The sequence below is a fragment of the Nyctereutes procyonoides genome, unplaced genomic scaffold, assembly GCF_905146905.1.
Source record: "Nyctereutes procyonoides isolate TBG_1078 unplaced genomic scaffold, NYPRO_anot_genome, whole genome shotgun sequence".
Classification (NCBI taxonomy): Eukaryota; Metazoa; Chordata; class Mammalia; order Carnivora; family Canidae; genus Nyctereutes; species Nyctereutes procyonoides.
This window is the reverse complement of record NW_026575049.1, coordinates 21,667,445-21,684,879: the sequence shown is the minus strand read 5'-3', so window position 1 is coordinate 21,684,879 and position 17,435 is coordinate 21,667,445. Positions and strand designations below refer to the sequence as shown.

The 17,435-nt window shown below is 54.0% G+C and overlaps 1 protein-coding gene across 3 annotated transcripts in view; it reads right to left on the bottom strand.

Moving 5' to 3' along the window:
- KIAA0930 (KIAA0930 ortholog) overlaps positions 1-17,435 on the bottom strand; it is a 36,700-nt gene that overhangs the window by 15,794 nt on the left and 3,471 nt on the right. Inside the window, exon 1 of one of the 3 annotated variants that reach the window (XM_055329059.1) lies at positions 11,025-11,217. The exons of 1 other annotated variant lie outside the window; for it this stretch is intronic. In XM_055329059.1, the coding sequence (XP_055185034.1) occupies positions 11,025-11,202 (178 nt within the window). In that variant the 5' untranslated portion in view covers positions 11,203-11,217. Of the gene's footprint in view, positions 1-5,964; positions 6,164-11,024; positions 11,218-17,435 lie in introns of those variants that run through there. One more of the 3 variants, XM_055329058.1, reaches the window with a different exon arrangement.

The following is a 17,435-nucleotide window of genomic DNA, read 5'->3' as shown; positions in this document are numbered from 1 at the left end:
GCCAGGCACACAGCAGGCACTCCATAAATGCCGGCTAAATGCACATGGCTCATCCCGATGGAACAGGCTCAGGGAGGCAGCTTGCCCAGGTGCCCATAGCAGCGAGGTGGCCCCACCAGGGCCATCCACCTGAAGCCCAGGCCACCTTGCGTCAGCCACAGGCTCTGACCTAAGAAAGATCTCGCCTAGAAGCCCTCCGCATCAGCGCCCCCTCACCGGGCTCTCTGGGGCCCTGAGCAATGACTCCACGGTGGCACCGCAGGGAGCTGCATGGGGTGGGGGGACCTACCCATGTGATGGGAGGGAAGAGGAGAGGACGTCCAACCAGGGCCGACCCTCCCCCAGCCTGCATAGCACCTGCTGACACCAGGCACCTGGTGCATTGAGTTAGGGAGCTCTGAGCAGTACAAGGGGCTTAGAGACCCACCATCCACTGTGGAACACCACTCTGTCTGGGAAACCCCGCACACATTACTCTAGGACAAGGTGAGGAAGGCCCCATCCCGAGGCAGGAAAGGTGTTCAAGACAAAAGACAACCCCGGGTCAGCCACCAGAAGCAGGAGGCATCACCATGGTGGAACAGGCCCGCACACCACTCCACACCGAGGATCCTCAAAGTCCAAAGCAGGCAGGGAAATCACAAAGGTCAAGAGCTGCCCTCCTGAACATTTAAAAGTGCCCTCACGCCCAAGAGAAGCATAACTGAGATCCAAGGGAGCGTAAAACCAGGAGAGAGAAAGTAACAGGTGTCTGTTAAGTAACAGGTGTCTGTAACGTATCAAGAACTCAGATCACAGCCAGTGATGCAAGGAAATGCCGAAAAACCCTAACAGACAAATGGGTAAAGTACCAAAAAGGAAACGTGACTCGTTCACAAAAATGTGGGAAAACACTCATCTCACTAGTAGTCAAAAATTGGTTTCAAAGAGCAAGCTGTTTTTTTGGAGAGGGCAACTTTGGTATTGGCAAAAATCCTGCTTAGGAAAAATGGGCAGATTCCTATAAACATACATCTGCCAATGATGCAGCCACTCCTAGGTACTTGCCTGGGAGAAACGAAGCATGTGTCTCTGTAAACGGTGCCGCACAGATACTTCTAGAAGCTTTATTCATGATAGCCCCAAACGAGAAACCAGGAGGAGGGAGCCAACGTGCCACAGCCACTCAGTAGACGATTACTAGCAGTAAAACCTAACTACTGAGACACACGTACCATGGACAGATCTCCAAACCTGCTGAAGCCACAGAAGCCTACGTAGAGGGCTTCTGCCCACAGTGACGAAAGGCGGACCGATGGTCACCTGCACCCATCCTGTTTCCTGCGCCGGTGGTCTCAGCCAGCACGAGTCACCCAAGTGTTCGCGAGGATGCACTTTGTCTTACATGAATTATGCTCTAATAACAGTGATAAAAAGCTGTAACAGCCACAGCTGGCTAGGGCACGCCGCACGGCAACTCTCACATATTGCTGGAGAACAAGAGCCAGCCTATCCTTGGTGAGAAGCCAAAGGACATCCTCCTATTTCTATCAATCTATTTTATGCATGAGAAATAAAAACAAAAGCGAAAACAAAAATAAAAACCTTGTGCACAAATCTCTTCCCTATCGTTTTATATGAGGGCAAGGATGGGGCACCTGGGTGGCTTAGCAGTCGAGCATCTGCCTTCGGCTCTGGGCGTGATCCTAGGGTCCTGGGATCGAGTCCCACATCGGGCTCCCCGCAGGTTGTCTGCTTCTCCCTCTGCCTGTGTCTCTGCCTCCCTCTCTGTCTCTCATGAATGAATAAATTTAAAAATCTTAAAAAAAAAAAATGAGGGCAGGGAACGTTGACATCAACAATAATAAGGAAGGGGTAAAAAGAAAGCAATACTCTGTGCTGACGTTCAATCCAGTAAGTTACACTGTGTTTGCTAAGCCAAGTCTTCATCCCTCTTCTAGAGAGATGCCTAGGAAGCCCACCAGCGGACCCGCGGGCTGTGTGTAAGCTGATGCTGCGGGGAAAAGAGAGCTTGGGCCAGACACACGCAGACACGGGGACACCCAGCCTGGACCATGTAGGAACACCAGGAACAGACACACCCGGGTGACAGCAGCCGCCAAGCCAGCCAGGGAACAGCTTCCCTCTCTTCTCTTTTTTTTTTTTTAATTTATTTATTCATGAGAGACACAGAGAGAGAGGCAGAGGTGCAGGCAGAGGAAGAAGCAGGCCCCATGCAGGGAGCCCGATGTGGGACCTGATCCCAGATCTCCAGGATCAGGCCCTGGGCTGAAGGCGGCGCTAAACCCCTGAGCCACCTGGGCGTCGGTTCTCGTCTCTTTTCTTATTCTCTTCTCTTCTCTTATTCTCTTCTCTTCTCTTATTCTCTTCTCTTCTTCTCAGTACTGTGAACAGAGGATACCTCCCCCTCGTCCCCTGAATGTCCAATCTATGTCGTCAAGCTGATTAAAGAGAGAGTGAGGGGGATCCTGAAGGGACTCCCTGTCCTCAGAAACACCTCCCATTCCAAATCCAAAGCGAGGGTCAAGGGTCGAGACTGGGTGAGGATTCAGGCTCCTGGAGGGACAAAGCAGTGGCCGATCTGCAGTCAGACACACCTGGGTTCAGGTCCCGACTCTGCTCCGCACCAGCCACACAGCCACTGCACGCAACCTTTCTGAATCTCAGTGACTTACCCGTCCATAAGATGGGTCTAACCTGCCACCCTCTGAATTGATGGTGAGGACTGGGTTAGAGGCCGACAGGAACAGCCTTTGTGGGCAGAAAAGTTCTATCCACGCGTGGGTTTGTGGGGACCCTCTGCACTGCTGCTTTGTGTGTCTCTGTCTGCCACGTGGCCCTTGCCGAGGCCTGCCCAGCAAGAGATGCCGCCGTCACAAACCCAGGCAGCTGCGGCTCTGGCACAGAGCTCCCTAACCTCTGTCCCTGTCTCCCTGCCATTGGGCTGCCATGGCAACAGGTCTGCAGGACCCTTGAATCCAGGGGATGGACCTGTGGGGCAGAGGCGTCCCCCGACCCATGCTGAGCCGCTCACCTGGGCAACACCACGGACAGCTCCACGCCTTGGAGCCCACCGTCCCCGCCACCGCCCTGGGGTCCTAAGGCAGCAGCAGTATGGTCCCTTCTCATGATACGTGGTGGTTATGTTCTGTAAAGTAGCCACAGACATGGGATCAGCAGTGTGACACCAGTGCTCCTAGGGGAGTACCGGGGTAGGTTCCTGCAAAGCCTCTGGACATAACTTCTCCACCAACCAATCAGCACATAAGCTTGTTTTACGTGTGTTTGTCTCATGACACCTTATCTAATATACAGCTGGTGTGTTAACACAAGGCCAGCACTATAGCTTGTGCCTGAATGAAACTTATTTTATTTATTTTATTTTTTAAGATTTTATTTATTCATTTGACAGAGAGAGAACACAAGCAGGGAGAGCGGTAGGCAGAGGGAGAGGGAGAAGCAGACTTCCCACTGAGCAGGGAGCCCAAACTCAATCCCAGGACCCCGGGACCATGGCCTGAGCCCAAGACAGATGCTTAAGCCCCTGGGCCACCCAGGTGCCCCAACTTGGGGCCATTCTAAACAGCAAAATTACCAACACAAAGCACAAAAATGCAAAATATAGGCGTTAACTAGCCCCCAACAGACACTTGTATACAGTATGAGCTGAAACAAGGCAGAGCATCACCTTGTTTGACCTCGGGGGAATGTACACTCACTGAGCCCCTCTAATTTTTCACCACTTGGTGCATGTCTGCAATGAATCATGAAAGCGCCATAATTTGAGGCTACAAATAAATTTTAGCAAGCAGGTGAATTTGCAAACACAGAGTCCATGAATAATGAGGGTGGGCTGTATCAGAAAAACTGGTATTCAGCTCCAAAGGGGCCATGAGGACCAGCCGCCTCCTCTGCCTGGAGCAAATAATTTTCCATTAACCAGACCTTTGAAAAATCGTGAATTAGATTTGGGAGGACCACCCCAGTCCTCTTTGAGATGATTAAAGCACACGGTTAAGCAAAGTTACGGTAATACCCTAATTAAAATAGTTTACAGGGGCACCGGGGGTGGGGGTGGCTCAGTCTGTTAGGCGTCTCCCTCTTGATCCCAGCTCAGGTTTTGATCTCAGCATCCTTGAGTTCAAGCTCCACGGTGGTCTCCACACGGGGAGCCTACTTAATAAGAACAAACAAACAAACAGTTTATAGCCATTAAAAATTAGGACCATGTATTACAATAGGGAAAACTGCCCAAGAGCCATTTCTAAAAATGATACTTTGGACTAATAGGCCAAGAGATGTTTTTGAGAGGGCAGGTCTACGAGATCCTCAAGAAACAGCTCCAATGCTACTCACACATTTTTAAAGCCTAAGAAATTTGCGAAATCTTTTTAACAAGGAAGCATAATGTTGATTCCAAAAATAGAGCACTGCATACACACACATAGGAGGAAAGTACAGGCTAATCTCACTCACAGGTAGCAACATAAAAATCTTAAATACAATGCTAAAAAGAACCCAGCAATCCACTAAAAGTATATCCCATGTCCAAGCAGGATTTAATTCAGGAATACAAAAATGGTCCAATATTAGGAAATCTATTCATATATTCACTATATATTTACAGAGCAAAAGAGAAATAGCACACGATCATTTCCATGATGCTGATAAAACATTCAGTAAAATTCAGTACCTCTTCTTGATTAAAAAAAAAAACAAAATTCTGGGCAGCCCCGGTGGCGCAGTGGTTTGGTGCTGCCTGCAGCCTGGGGTGTGATCCTGGAGATCCGGGATTGAGTCCCATGTCTGGCTCCCTGTGTGGAGCCTGCTTCTCCCTCTGCCTGTGTCTCTGCCTCTCTCTCTGTCTCAATAAATACATAAAAAATCTTTAAAAAAAAAAATTCTCCATAAAATAAGAATAAAGGGTACTTCCTTAAACAGGATCTACAGCTCACGTAGAAAAAAAAAAAGGTTAAATATTATCACAATCCACTACAATTAGCATTGGTCTAAAGGTACTAGACACATTGTACTTAGATAATGAAGATATTAAGAGTAAAAATTGTGAGGATAAGGTAAAAATTAACTTATTTACAGATGATATCATACCTGACTTGGAAAATCAAAAAAACTCAAATGAAAACAACAGAAGTCATAAGTACAAAGTCACCAGCACATCCAGAAACCAACAGCTTTGAGATAAGCCAATATTCCAGTTAGAAAGTATAATGGGAAGAAATATTCTGTTCAGAATTTTTAAGAAAGAAAAGGAGAAGACTTGACTGACTAAAGGTTTGCTGAGTCCTTAGCCAGAATATCCAAATCATAGAAGGAGTAGTTCCACTAATTTGATCATTTAACATGAGCCAATACAAAATGCCAAGAGTATGTTTCAGAATTAAGGGAGAAGAGCCAGGAGAATTCGGAAAGAACGATGTGGGGGCAGGGTTCCTATCAGTATTTTAAAAAACACAACAGAAAGCTAAAACCTCCTGCCACCACCTGCCCAAACCACCTGCCACCCCTTGGTGTGGACCTAAACCCCAGGGCTGTGGGAGACCTCTGGCCTGCCTCGCACAGAACTGAAGGAGGGAGCACAGACCTGTCACCCAAAGACTCCCAGCAAACACCCAACGCTAAAAAAAAAACAAACCAAAAAGCACCCCTTGACCCTCATCACCTTCCAGCTACCATCTCGACTGGAAGCTGACTCCAAGAGAAACTCTTGATCATGGTCTTGGACAGATTCGTTTCTGTACACATTTCTTAATTTCTACCACTGCTTTTTCTTCCCCCTGGAGAACTGTGACTTTATCTCTGTATCATTTGATTGACTCTCTCTTCTAACAAACCCACAATCCAACCAGCTCTCAGCAACCGCTCTTCCATCCAGAGCCAAGCCACCATCTCCCGCCTGCCTTCCTGGCCCAGCTTTCTAACCGGTCCTCACGTTCCAGTCAGTACCTATCACGTCCCTGCTCAAAATCCTCCGTGAGGCTGACTTCTGAGGCTGACTTCCGTACCTCCAGCTCTTTACTGAAGTATCTACCTTCCCTTCGAGGCCTTTCCAAACCACTCTATTTAAAATTGCAAATCCCAGGGCGCCTGGGTGGCTGAGTGGTTGAGACCACCTTTCAGCCCAGGGCATGATCCCGTGATCCTGGGATCAAGTTAGGCATCCGCCTCCCTGCAGGGAGCCAGCCTCTCCCACTGCCTAAGTCTCTGCCTCTGTGTGTCTCTCATGAATAAATAAAATCATAAAAAAAAAAAATTGCAAACCCCGCCCCTGCACTCCCTATCCCCTTCCTGCACCTGTCACTACCTATCATCTATGTTTTACCTGTTTATTTTGTTTGCTTTCAGCCTTTTCTTAGGACAGGAGCCAACACACTTCTTCCGGTAAAGGTCCAGACAGAAAATATTTTAGGTTCTGCAGACCATATGGTCCTGTCTCAACTACAAAATCACCCAGAGTAATGCGTAAAGAAATGAGCATGGCTAGGTTCCAACCCAACTTTATTTACAAAAACAGGCAGCCGCCCAGTATTGGCCTGGGGCCACGGTTTGCCAACACCTGGCCTACTAGAGCTGATCGGGCTTAAACAGAGACACCCCATGAGAATGTATGCTCCATGAAGGTATGAATCTTTTCCCACTTTGATCATTTTGTTCACTGCTGTATACTCAGGCCCTACATTAGTGTCTGGCCTAGAGGAAGCAATAAATATTGGCCAACTGAGCAAGTAAGTGACATGAACCCAGTGACTGATGAAGCCACGGCGGTACTGGTGCATAAACACACAGATCAGTGGACGAGCATGGAAAGTACCAAGATAGAAGACACGCTGTAATTTAGCATATAGAAGGGTGGCACTTCAAATCAGCAGGATGAAGACAATTCTCCAGCCACTCGTCTTGGGACAAGTGACTAAGCGATGGGAAAAGACTACGCCTGGGTTCCTCCTCGTGCCAACATACATTCCAAAAGATCAAAACGTTTAATGTTAAAATATCATAGAGGGCAAAAAAAAAACTGTGAGAGAATTTTTTTTTATTCTCTCAAGAGGCGAACACAAAAGCTTTCAAGGAAAAGATGAATCAAAACCACATAAAAACAAAATTAAAAAAAAATTCCACATGCATCATAAACAAAGAAAAACTACTGGGACTCTTTTTTTTTTTTTTTTTTACTACTACTCGGACTCTTAACTGGGGTCTGATTTCCCTAATAAATAATAAGCCTCCAATCAATCAATCAATCAACAAGCCTCATATAATGCATACAAAATAAGATCAAACAGAAAGCAAAGGGAGACACAGCTCTGCAAACATTAAAACAGGCTCAGCTTCACACAGCCGGAGGAATATTCTATGAAAACCACCAAATTCCACCTTTCACCTGTCAGATGTGCAAAAAAAATCAGAACCCCCGACCACACTCCTGGGCAGAAAAGGATGTGAAGAAACAGGACTTCTCCTCTGGCGGTGGGAAGGGGATCCGGTAAGATCTCCAGGGAGACAGCAGGCAATGAGACCCACACAAGCTCACGCCTGCCAACCAGCAACTCCGCCCCCGAGGGGTTTTTTTTTTCCCAAAAAATTCTGTAATCATTACAGCAGTGTTTGCAAAATACTGAGATGGTCCCATTCCCAGGGAAGTAGCCAAAGAAATCAGAAATCCCTGGCAGGATGGGCTACTCTGCGGTTGTCCACCAAGAACTGAAAGGGCCCTACCTGTGCCAGGGAGGAAGGCAGACCAGGGTGCAGAACAGCGCTGGAGGATCTGGGTGCTAAAGGGAGCAGCTGGGCATGAGCGCGCTGGCTGGGGGGAGCGGGCGCTGGGCCCATCCCGGCTCCAGCAGTTCCCACCGGTGCTGGGCAAGCCCCAGGCACCCTGGGACCTGTTTCCCATTTGCAAAAGGGTAGTTAAGAATGAATCCATCTCTCCGGGTCGCTGGGAGTGTTAATGAGCTGATACACGGGAAGCCTTCTGCACAGTGTGCGCCTTGAGCGGGCACCCAGGTTAGCAAGCCTCATTCACGCCACCAAGGTGTCCCCACAGCCTCCCGACAGAGGCTGCATTGACAGGAGACTTTGTCGCGATGACTCTTCTCACAACCTTTGTTTTTTTTTTTTTTTAAGATTTTATTTATTCATTCATGAGAGACAGAGAGAGAGAGAGGGAGAGAGAGAGAGAGAGAGAGGCAGAGACACAGGCAGAAGGAGAAGCAGGCTCCATGCAGGGAGCCTGATGTGGGACTCGATCCCGGGTCTCCAGGATCACGCCCTGGGCTGAAGGCTGGCGCTCAACTGCTGAGCCACCCGGGCGTCCCTTCTCACAACCTTTGGATTCGATGCCCTTGAGCACATTGCCGTATTCAAAAAGGAACCCAAATATGTATTTTTTTCCCCACAAAAATATTTCTAAGATTTTTAAAAATGTATTTATTCATGAGAGAGACAGAGAGAGAAAGGCAGAGACACAGGCAGAGGGAGAAGCAGGCTCCATGCAGGGAGCCCGACGTGGGATTCGATTCCGGGTCTCCAGGATCACACCTGGGGCTGAAGGTGGCGCTAAACCGCTGAGCCACCCGGACTGCCCACAAAAATATTTCTAGTAACAGTGCAGTTACTTGGACAAACGTGTATACTAGCAAGTCTTAAAAAATGAAACCAAAAAGTAGGCCACAAAATTGAACAGAAATATGTCAAAGAAAAATTGCTGTAAAAAACAAGGCCTAAGAGTGGAAGAAGTAAAGCAAATGCCCACGGCGGTGAGTGTTCAGGGCGCTGGAATGACTCTTCCTGAAAAACAGGAAATTTTCTCTACAGCAAATCTAGAGACACCCCGTGAACTCTGACACCACTAACGGTGTGCCCGGTGTGCCCGGCACTGTGCGAATACATCCATTCCCCACGTGGACACCCCGTGCAGCAGGCTGTGTGTACCAGGGAGGACGCCGCTGCCCAAGGTCGCCAGTGCTCGCACCCTCCCGTGCACACCTCACCTGACTGGGAGCAAACATTGACCGAGGGCCACTCTCAGAGGCTGGGTGCTCTGTGCTGGGGTGGGATGGCTCTTGCCCCCCCCACCCTGGAGTGTCAGGGGGGCTGATTCATCACCGACTCACCCAGGGGTGCAGGCTGCATACCCCGAGTCCACAAGAGGGGAGCTGCCCTGGGCAGGAGCACGGGCAAAGCCCCCTCACTGAGGAGGGCATCTCATGTAAGGGCCCAAACCTATGGGTTAAGTGGGTAAAGGCAGGGGAAGAGCCTCCAGGGCCCCACTCGCTGGGGGGTGACGCCCGGTGTGGCCGGGCTAGGGGAAGGCCTAGGGCCCAGGACGCCCAGTGGGAGCCAGAGCTGGAGGGGACCCCACCTCACGGGGCGGCCTCATGGTTGGAGGTTTCATGTTTATCCTCCGAGGCCTGGGGACCCCTGAAGGGTCTGGCAGAGAGGAGCTGAGAGGGGGTCTCTCTGCTGCGGGCAGGTGCCTCCCAAGAGCACACCAGGCTCAGCAGTGGCCTCTGCCCCGCCTGGCCCCCCTCCCAAAGGTGGGGGGGTCAACTGGCCTCTCTGGGGAGAGTCCCAGGCAGCCTCGGCCCCCGGACACTCCCCACACCCCCGCAGCCAGGGCACAATGAATAAGCTTCTGTGGGGCTCTCAATAGGCCTTTCACCACCTCGTGCCTCTCAGGGCTCCTCGCTGGCTCAAGACCCTCCCGTGGGGCACAGAAGACAAGGCAGCTGCCCGGGGCGCCCTGGCTTCGTGATGAGGCTCTCAGATGGGAAGGGCTGGTCAGACGGGTCCCCGAGGGGGCCCTCCCAGGGCCTGGCCACAGCTCTGCTGCAGCCTAAGGGAAGCATGCGGGCTCAGTGAGGCGAGGTGGCCAGATCAGGAGAAGCCCGTGGCCCTGCCTGCTTCCCTGTCTTCTTGAAGGTCGGGGTTCCTTCACCAGATGAGCCAGGCCTCCCAGAGAGCCCCCAAAGTCTGCAGTGTGGTTCCCCGGCCTTTCTTCCCTGACCAGACACCTGTGCACCCTCAGCCTGCCACTCGCCCCACTGTCAGGTCTCTGCCGTGCCCATCTCAACCCTACCTGTGTGTCACCTCAGCTGTCACCTCCCCCCCAACCACCCCTACACCTTGCCTGACCCCCTTGCCACCTGCTCCCAAACACTTGATCCCACCCACCTGGTGCTACTTAACCTCATTCCACCTTCCCGAACATGCTGTGTGGTAAAGCCAGTTTTCACTCAGCCGATGAGGAACTTGAGGCTCACGCCTTGAGTCACTAGTCTGATGTCAACCTGCAAGTCTGCAGCAGAGCCACTCCTGCTGCCTTCCAGGCTCTGCTCATAGCCCCACAGCTCCCTGGCCCCACGGCTGCCCAGCCCCACAGCTCCCTAACCACATGGCTCCCTAACCCCTCAGCTCCCTGGCCCATGGCTCCCTAACCCCACAGCTCCCCAGCCCCACCATTCCTCAGCCCCACAGCTCCCTGGCCCCATGGCTCCCTAACCCCATGGCTGCCCGGCTCCCTGGCCCCACGGCTCCTTAACCCCATGGCTCCCCAGCCCTCTAACCCCACGGCCCCTGGCCCCATAGCTCCCTAACCCGATGGCTCCTTGGCCCCATAGCTCCCTAACCCCATGGCTCCCAGCCCCATGCCACAGCCTCAGCATGCTGGTTCCAAACACCTAAGTGTCCCTCCCCACCAAGACAGGACATCGTGCTGGCAGGGTGACTTGGTACCCAGCGTGGGGCAGGACCCATGACAGCAGGGAGGCAAAGGTCAAACAAATAAATGCTTGACGATGACAAGCCTCTGGTCTTCAGCTCAGAGAACACCCTGGTGCTTTGAGCCTCACCCGAAGCCTCCCACGCAAGGACTTGGCTCCTCCCTCCCTTCATGTGCACAGTGTTGTGAAATCCTTCAAGTGCTTTTACAACCCTCGGGTCACAGCTGGGATCTCCCTACTAACCCACTTCCCAGGGAGGGAACCGAGTGCCCTGACTCAGCTTACCCAGGAGAACCACGAAGGCCTTGGGACTGCAATCCAGGCCAGGGTGGATCAGCACCGGCTCCCAGAGCTGCTCTGTGTGAGCTCCTGGGGTGCAGTGACAGACCCTGACCTCGATGTCGCCCTTGTGGGATGGGGCATCTTCCAGAGTGGTCCTTGGCCTGAAGTTTCCAGAAGCCATCCTCTGGACTCTCCCAAACGGCGATGCCTGCAGCGCCCCTGGGGCCCCACAGCCGACACCACTCAACACCCCACCCCGCTACCTGCAGACCCCTCCAGCTTCGACCCTGCCCGGGGTGGGGGGTGGGGGACAGGGGCCCAAGGAGGAGCTCCACACCAAGCCCCAACTCCCGGGGGCTGTGGCCTTATTCAAACTCCTGACTCACTGCTTTGCTGACACATTAAAACAAGGCCTGTAAGACAAGCTGCGGTTCTTCTGAGGAACCTCCCAGGCTCCCACAGACACCCACACCAAATGCCCCATCCCAGACCGAGCTGGGACCGGCCACCCTGGCTCCCAGCTCGCCCCACCCCTCCCCTGCTGCCTGGGCTGGCCTTCCCTTCGTCACGGCACAGGGTTCCCCCTCCTCCCGCCTCACCCCAACATGCTACACAGGCCGAGGCAGGTCAGCGGGCCCTAGTGGCCTAGGTCAGCCCCTCCAGATAGATGCTCACGGCCCACCCACTCCAACCACAGTGTCCGTGTGGACACTACGACCTGGCAAGAGGACTGGAGGACACGTGAAGGCATCCACTCGCTCGCTTCACTCCTTGTTCACTGGGCCAGGCTCAGAGCTGGGAACCGGATATGCAGCCTGACCGGCCACCCCCAACACCATGCACCGGGGCAGGAGGGACTGTCTGTCCTGCCCACAGCTGGCCCCCATCCCTGCCCCCACAGGCTCGCAGAGCTCACCAAGGCCGCTGAGGTGCCAAGACGCAGCCGCTGACACGCTGCATGGAGCAGGGGTTCACGGAGGTGCCTCAGACAACTGTGCCTCCTCTGGGAACCAGACACACCAACACCCCCACCCCAGTCCCCGGGGGCCCGCTCTCCTTCCCTCGTGGTGGGGTCACAGCCCCGTGCAACGCAGCTGCCTCCGCAGAGGGGCCCACTCCCACAGACATCGCTGCTTCCTGATCCCCCTCTCCTCTCCTGGCTCCCCTCCTTCACCATGGAAAGCAGGCGCCAGGGTGCTGCTGCTGCTGCTGCTGGTGCCGGACTGAGGGGAGGCCACTTGGGGAGGAGGTGCTAAATGCCTCTCCCCGGGGAGACGGGCGTGCCTGAGGCCACAGCCTCGCGTCCCCGAGGACTGGGCCCCAAACCCAGAATGCCAGCCCTGGGACTCTACACAAAGTGCCTCACCTCTTTGGGCCTCCCTGGGTCCATCCATCAATGGGGCGAACACCTCCTTGGCCACAGGGTCCCTACGGAAAGGACGCAACGCGGCTGCTCTGGCTCCCACCTTGCTCAGGACCACCCGGCCTCACAGGCCTCCAGGGAAGGCTCCTGGGTGCAGCGCCTCCCGCCAGGGAGGACCGCATCCCGGAGCCCTGCCGCAGGGAGCACAGCAATTGCTCAGGACCACGACCACTCCCCACCTGCCCCCCCTCGCCCCCAGGCAGGAGGAATCTGGAATCGGGCAGGTGGCACCGTCCTGGCGTCCCCCAAGGAGGTGGGGGACCGGGGGCTCGGTGGCCATGAAGGCTGCAGCCCGGACATGAGGCTGCAGCTCGGGGTGGTGGGATGATGGTTCTCGGTTCCCCCTCGTGGGGGGTGGGATGTGCGATTCTTCCTATTTCTGTCTCTTCATGTTTTCCTTGTCATCCTGGGCTGACACACACGAGTGGCTGTGGGGTCATCGGCCCTGCTTGGCACTGGTGGCTCAGTTTAGGCAGCACAGTGTGGACTGGCGAACGCGTCCCAGCACCATGCTGACTGCTGTGCTCCAGGTCCACCTGCCTTCCCTCATTTTATACAGAAGGAAACAGAGCCAGAGGGAAGGGCCTTGCCCGCGGTCACCCCCACAGGCCCCCTGGATTCGACCCCGGGCCCTGTCACCTGTCCCGGGCAGCCTCCGTGACACGCTCCCCTGCCCTGCGTGGAGGCGGACCAGTTGTCGGTCTTACCCTGCCAGGAGAGCAGACACGCAGAGAGCTGCAGTGATTTCCCCAAAGCAGCGCAGCAAGCGGGGGAAAATTAGATTCTGAACCTTCTCTGCCCTCTCCCCGACTGTGTCTGCAGGCAGGACCCTCTGTGAGGACTGCCCCACTTAAGGGCCACCCCCCAAAATGATCACCTCTTCAGCACGTGGATGCCTGTCCAGTGACCCATCACCTGCACGACCCCCAGGGCAGGCTGCCCTCGTGACTCAGCCCACCCTGGGCTGGCACAGTATCGGCCCTGGAGGGGAGCCCGGGGGTGAGGGAGAGGAAGCCGTTCACGGTGGGGCCCTATGCAGCGTCACAGGACTGGGGCAGAAACGTGCATTGGAGCCGTCAGGAGCAAAGGTAGGGGCGCCGATTCTTTCAAGGGCTCAGGACACGGCCAGAGAGGGGAGGCTCCCCAGCACACAGGCTGGAGGGCAAACCCAGGCAAGGGGGGGGCCCTCCCTACTTAGCGAGGGAACATGCTCTTCCTCAGAGTACTCGGCTTTCCTCGCTCTCTCTGTCCTAAGAATCATTAGTATAAAAAGCCTTTTTCAAAAGTCAAAGCACCTCCAAAAGCAAAGGAGTTTTGCCTTAATGATAAACAGTAACAAGGGGACCCCCGGGTGGCTCAGTGGGTGAAGCGTCTGCCTTCAGCTCAGGTCATGGTCTCAAGGTCCCAGGATCGAGTCCCACATCGGGATCCCTGCAGGGAGCCTGCTTCTCCCTCTGCCTGTGGGACCTCAGCCTCTCTCTGTGTCTCTCATGAATCAATAAATAAAATCTTTAAAATAAATAGATAGGGGGATCCCTGGATGGCTCAGAGATTTAGTGCCTACCTTCGGCCCAGGGCGTGATCCTGGAGACCCGGGATGGAGTCCCACATCGGGCTCCCTGCATGGAGCCTCTCTCTCTGCCTGTGTCTCTGCCTCTCTCTCTCTCTCTCTCTCATGAATAAAGTAATAAAATCTTTAAAAATAAATAAATAAAAACTTTTAAAAAAACAAAGATAAACAGTAACAACCAACTCAACCTATAAGACAAAGAGTTCAAAAACCAAGCCCCCTCTTCCTCCTTTTGTCAACAGACATTCCTCAAGTATTCACTGGTCATTTGGGGGCGGTAAAGAACAGATATTTTAAAAACACAAGCTAGCTGGGTGCTTGTGTCAGGTCACATGAGACACAGGATTCCCTTTTTCAAAGGAGGGGTCCCCCTCAGACTGAGCCGAGGTTTCTGCTGCCCAGTCTGGCCCAGGCAAAGGCTCCTCCCCAGGCTGGGTGCCCCTGACCTCGGCCCCCACCCTCAGGGGCTCAACTCTGGATGCGCCAACCCTGCATCTGCAGGTCCAACAGCAACATCCCAGCCCCCATCTGTGGCCAACAGGACCCTGGGAGGGGGGTGCTTGAGCTCTCTCCCCTCCACACGCCCCGGCTCTCCCACTGGTGGCCTCCAGCTGTCACCCATGCAAGGCTGTGCGGGGAGGGCCCAGTCAGGCATTCACTCTGGCCCTTGTGACCCACCTGTGTCCGCGTCCTCTCTGAGCCTCACCCAGCTGTCTGTGCAGCCACGGGGTGAGGCTGGTGGACTTCTGGAGCCTTGCTGTCCATCCCAGCTCCCCCAGGATGGGCTGTGACCCAGGAGACATGCTGCTGCCTGAACCCCAACAGGGGGACCCAGCCAGTTGCTGGGCTGCAGAATGAGACCCAAGTCGCCCTCGAGAGGTAAGACCAGTTCAGGAAATGATGGCACATCTGCTCCACTCTCTTGTCATTTAAATGACGTTTAGAGTTTGAACAGCACAGAGAGCACGTTAGGAGTTTTAAGTAAGAAAGTGTGACTAAGAAACTTTATGGACAGAACATCAAGCATTCTTTCAAAAGACTGGAAAATAAGACCTTGCAAAGTTAACAGTTGTCTCTCCGTGATTGGAATTGTGAGTTATTTTTTCCCACTCTCTTAAATTTTCCAGTTTCTATAATGTGCATGGAACATTTTTAATTAGGACAAAATTTGGTTTGGGGATTCTAAGGCTGATTTGTTTTTTAAGATTTTACTTATTCATGAGAGACACACAGAGAGAGAGAGAGAGAGAGAGAGAGAGAGGCAGAGACAGGCAGAGGGAGAAGCTGGCCCCATGCAGGGAGCCCGACATGGGACTCGATCCCGGGACTCCAGGATCACACCCTGGGCTGAAGGTGGGCGCCAAACCGCTGAGCCACCCAGGCTGCCCCTGAGGCTGACTTTTTTTTTTTTTTTAAGATTTTATTTATTTATTCATGATAGAGAGAGAGAGAGGCAGAGACACAGAGGGAGAAGCAGGCTCCACGCCGGGAGCCCGACGCGGGACTCGAACTGGAGACTCCAGGATTGCACCCTGGGCCAAAGGCAGGCGCTAAACCACTGAGCCACCCAGGGATCCCCTCTGAGGCTGACTTTTAACGAGGACCCCGTGTGGGCCTTCTCCTGCGGGGCCTCACGGCTCAGCCGGGATCCCTGAGCCTTCCTGGCTCAGTGTAGGAGAAAAGCATACATAAGGCCAGCAAACACCACAAGGAGGGGACACAGTGGGGCCAGCAGCCCTCCTGTGCAGGCCTGGGGGAGCCACACAACCCAGTGCACTCTGGCCTTGCAGAGACATCCCTGCAGTTGTGACCCCAGATCTCTCATCCTGGGGTTTCCCTCAAAGGACGCAGAGCCCCGCCCTTAGGAGAGCCACACCAAAGCCTCGCAGGCTGCTCCAGTCCCAGGGGCAACAGAGGCCGGAACCCACAGGCCTTAAAAATAGGCCCAGGAACCGAAAGAGGCACCGCTCCACTCCAAACGGTCACACTTCCTCTCCGAGGCACGGGCCCAAAAGCAGCTCAACTTTGCCGTAGTTAGGTTGGAGGGAACCCCGGGAAACTGTCCGCAGAGAGTGCAAAGCAGGCTGTGCCCCAGAACGTGCATGCAACCCCAATTCCATGTGTGGGCCCCGGGCCAGATGTTCTGCACCCTTCATAATAAGAGCCACAGCAAGGATCAGGCCTGTACCTGCCGAGTCTCATGTGCTCCTTCCTCGTGCTGCTCCGTGAAGCTGTCACTTCTCGCACAATTCCCATAACCCTAAGGACTTTGTCATCTCCACCTCACAGATGCTCCAGTCTTCCCTCTCAGCCACATCTCCCACTAAAATCCCCACCACCCACCTCACCCCCAGTGATGCCCAGCTGCACTGCACCCAGCAACATGGTGGAGGGCCAGGCCAAGGTGCAGTCCTGTTTCCAGCTCACAGACTGGTATCAGTGCCTGGCACAGGCAGGTGTTGAGCCAGGAGGAGAGGCACACTGGAAGGCAGTTGCCCCCTTCATTCCTTCTGGCTCATTCCATGAACTCCCTGCAGGATGGTTACTGGCATCCAGCAGGTCTCAGCTGGAGCTCTACGTGCCCTTGGGTAAATCCATTTGCTTTCTGAAGCTTGCTTTTCTCATCTGCAAAATGGGGTGCCAACGGACGCTCCGTCTATAGGCATTGCTGTGGTTCCCGTGCGCCTGGCACATCAGGCGTGCTGGGTCTGATGCAAGCCACCCCACAAGTCAACAGCCACAAAACTCCCCAAGGCCGAGCCAAGGAGCCAGCCACTTCTGCAGCCTCAACTCCCACGCAGCTTCCCTTCCGGCCGGCCCAGCCTCTTGTCCTCCACCCAGGCAAGCCCTGTCCTGCCATGGCCCCCTCAGAGGCCACAGGCTGCATGCACAATCCCCTGGATCCCTGTGGTGGCTCCCTCCTCTGCGCCCCTTAGGGAGCTTCTCAGACCACAACTTGGGCCCTTCCTCCATCCACCTGTGCCAGGTAGCTCTGCATGCCCGTGATGACCGAGCTTCCAGCACCCCGAGGACAGGTGTGGGTGGCATCCACCTCTGCTAAGCACTTAGGCTTAAATATATCCTGCCACTTCCCAGCCACGTGACTGGGGACGGGTCACTTCGCCTCTACACTTGCATTTGCTCATCAGGTAACAATACCTACCTTACAGGCCTAATTCAAGAATAAAAGCAAAGAGTGAACAAAACCCTCCTATGGCCCCACAGCTCTGCAGCCAGAGTGAGAATGCCCCAGGCCACCTAGAAGGCGGCCAGAGTCCAGGCAACAGCAGCTCCACAAAGTGTGCAGCCTACGCAGGGCCCATCGGCATGATGGAGGCCCCACCGCCCCAGCGCCTGCCTGTCCGTGACTCACGTCAGGTCTCCGGGCCAGGTCAAGTCCACACGGCCTCGCTGAATGTCA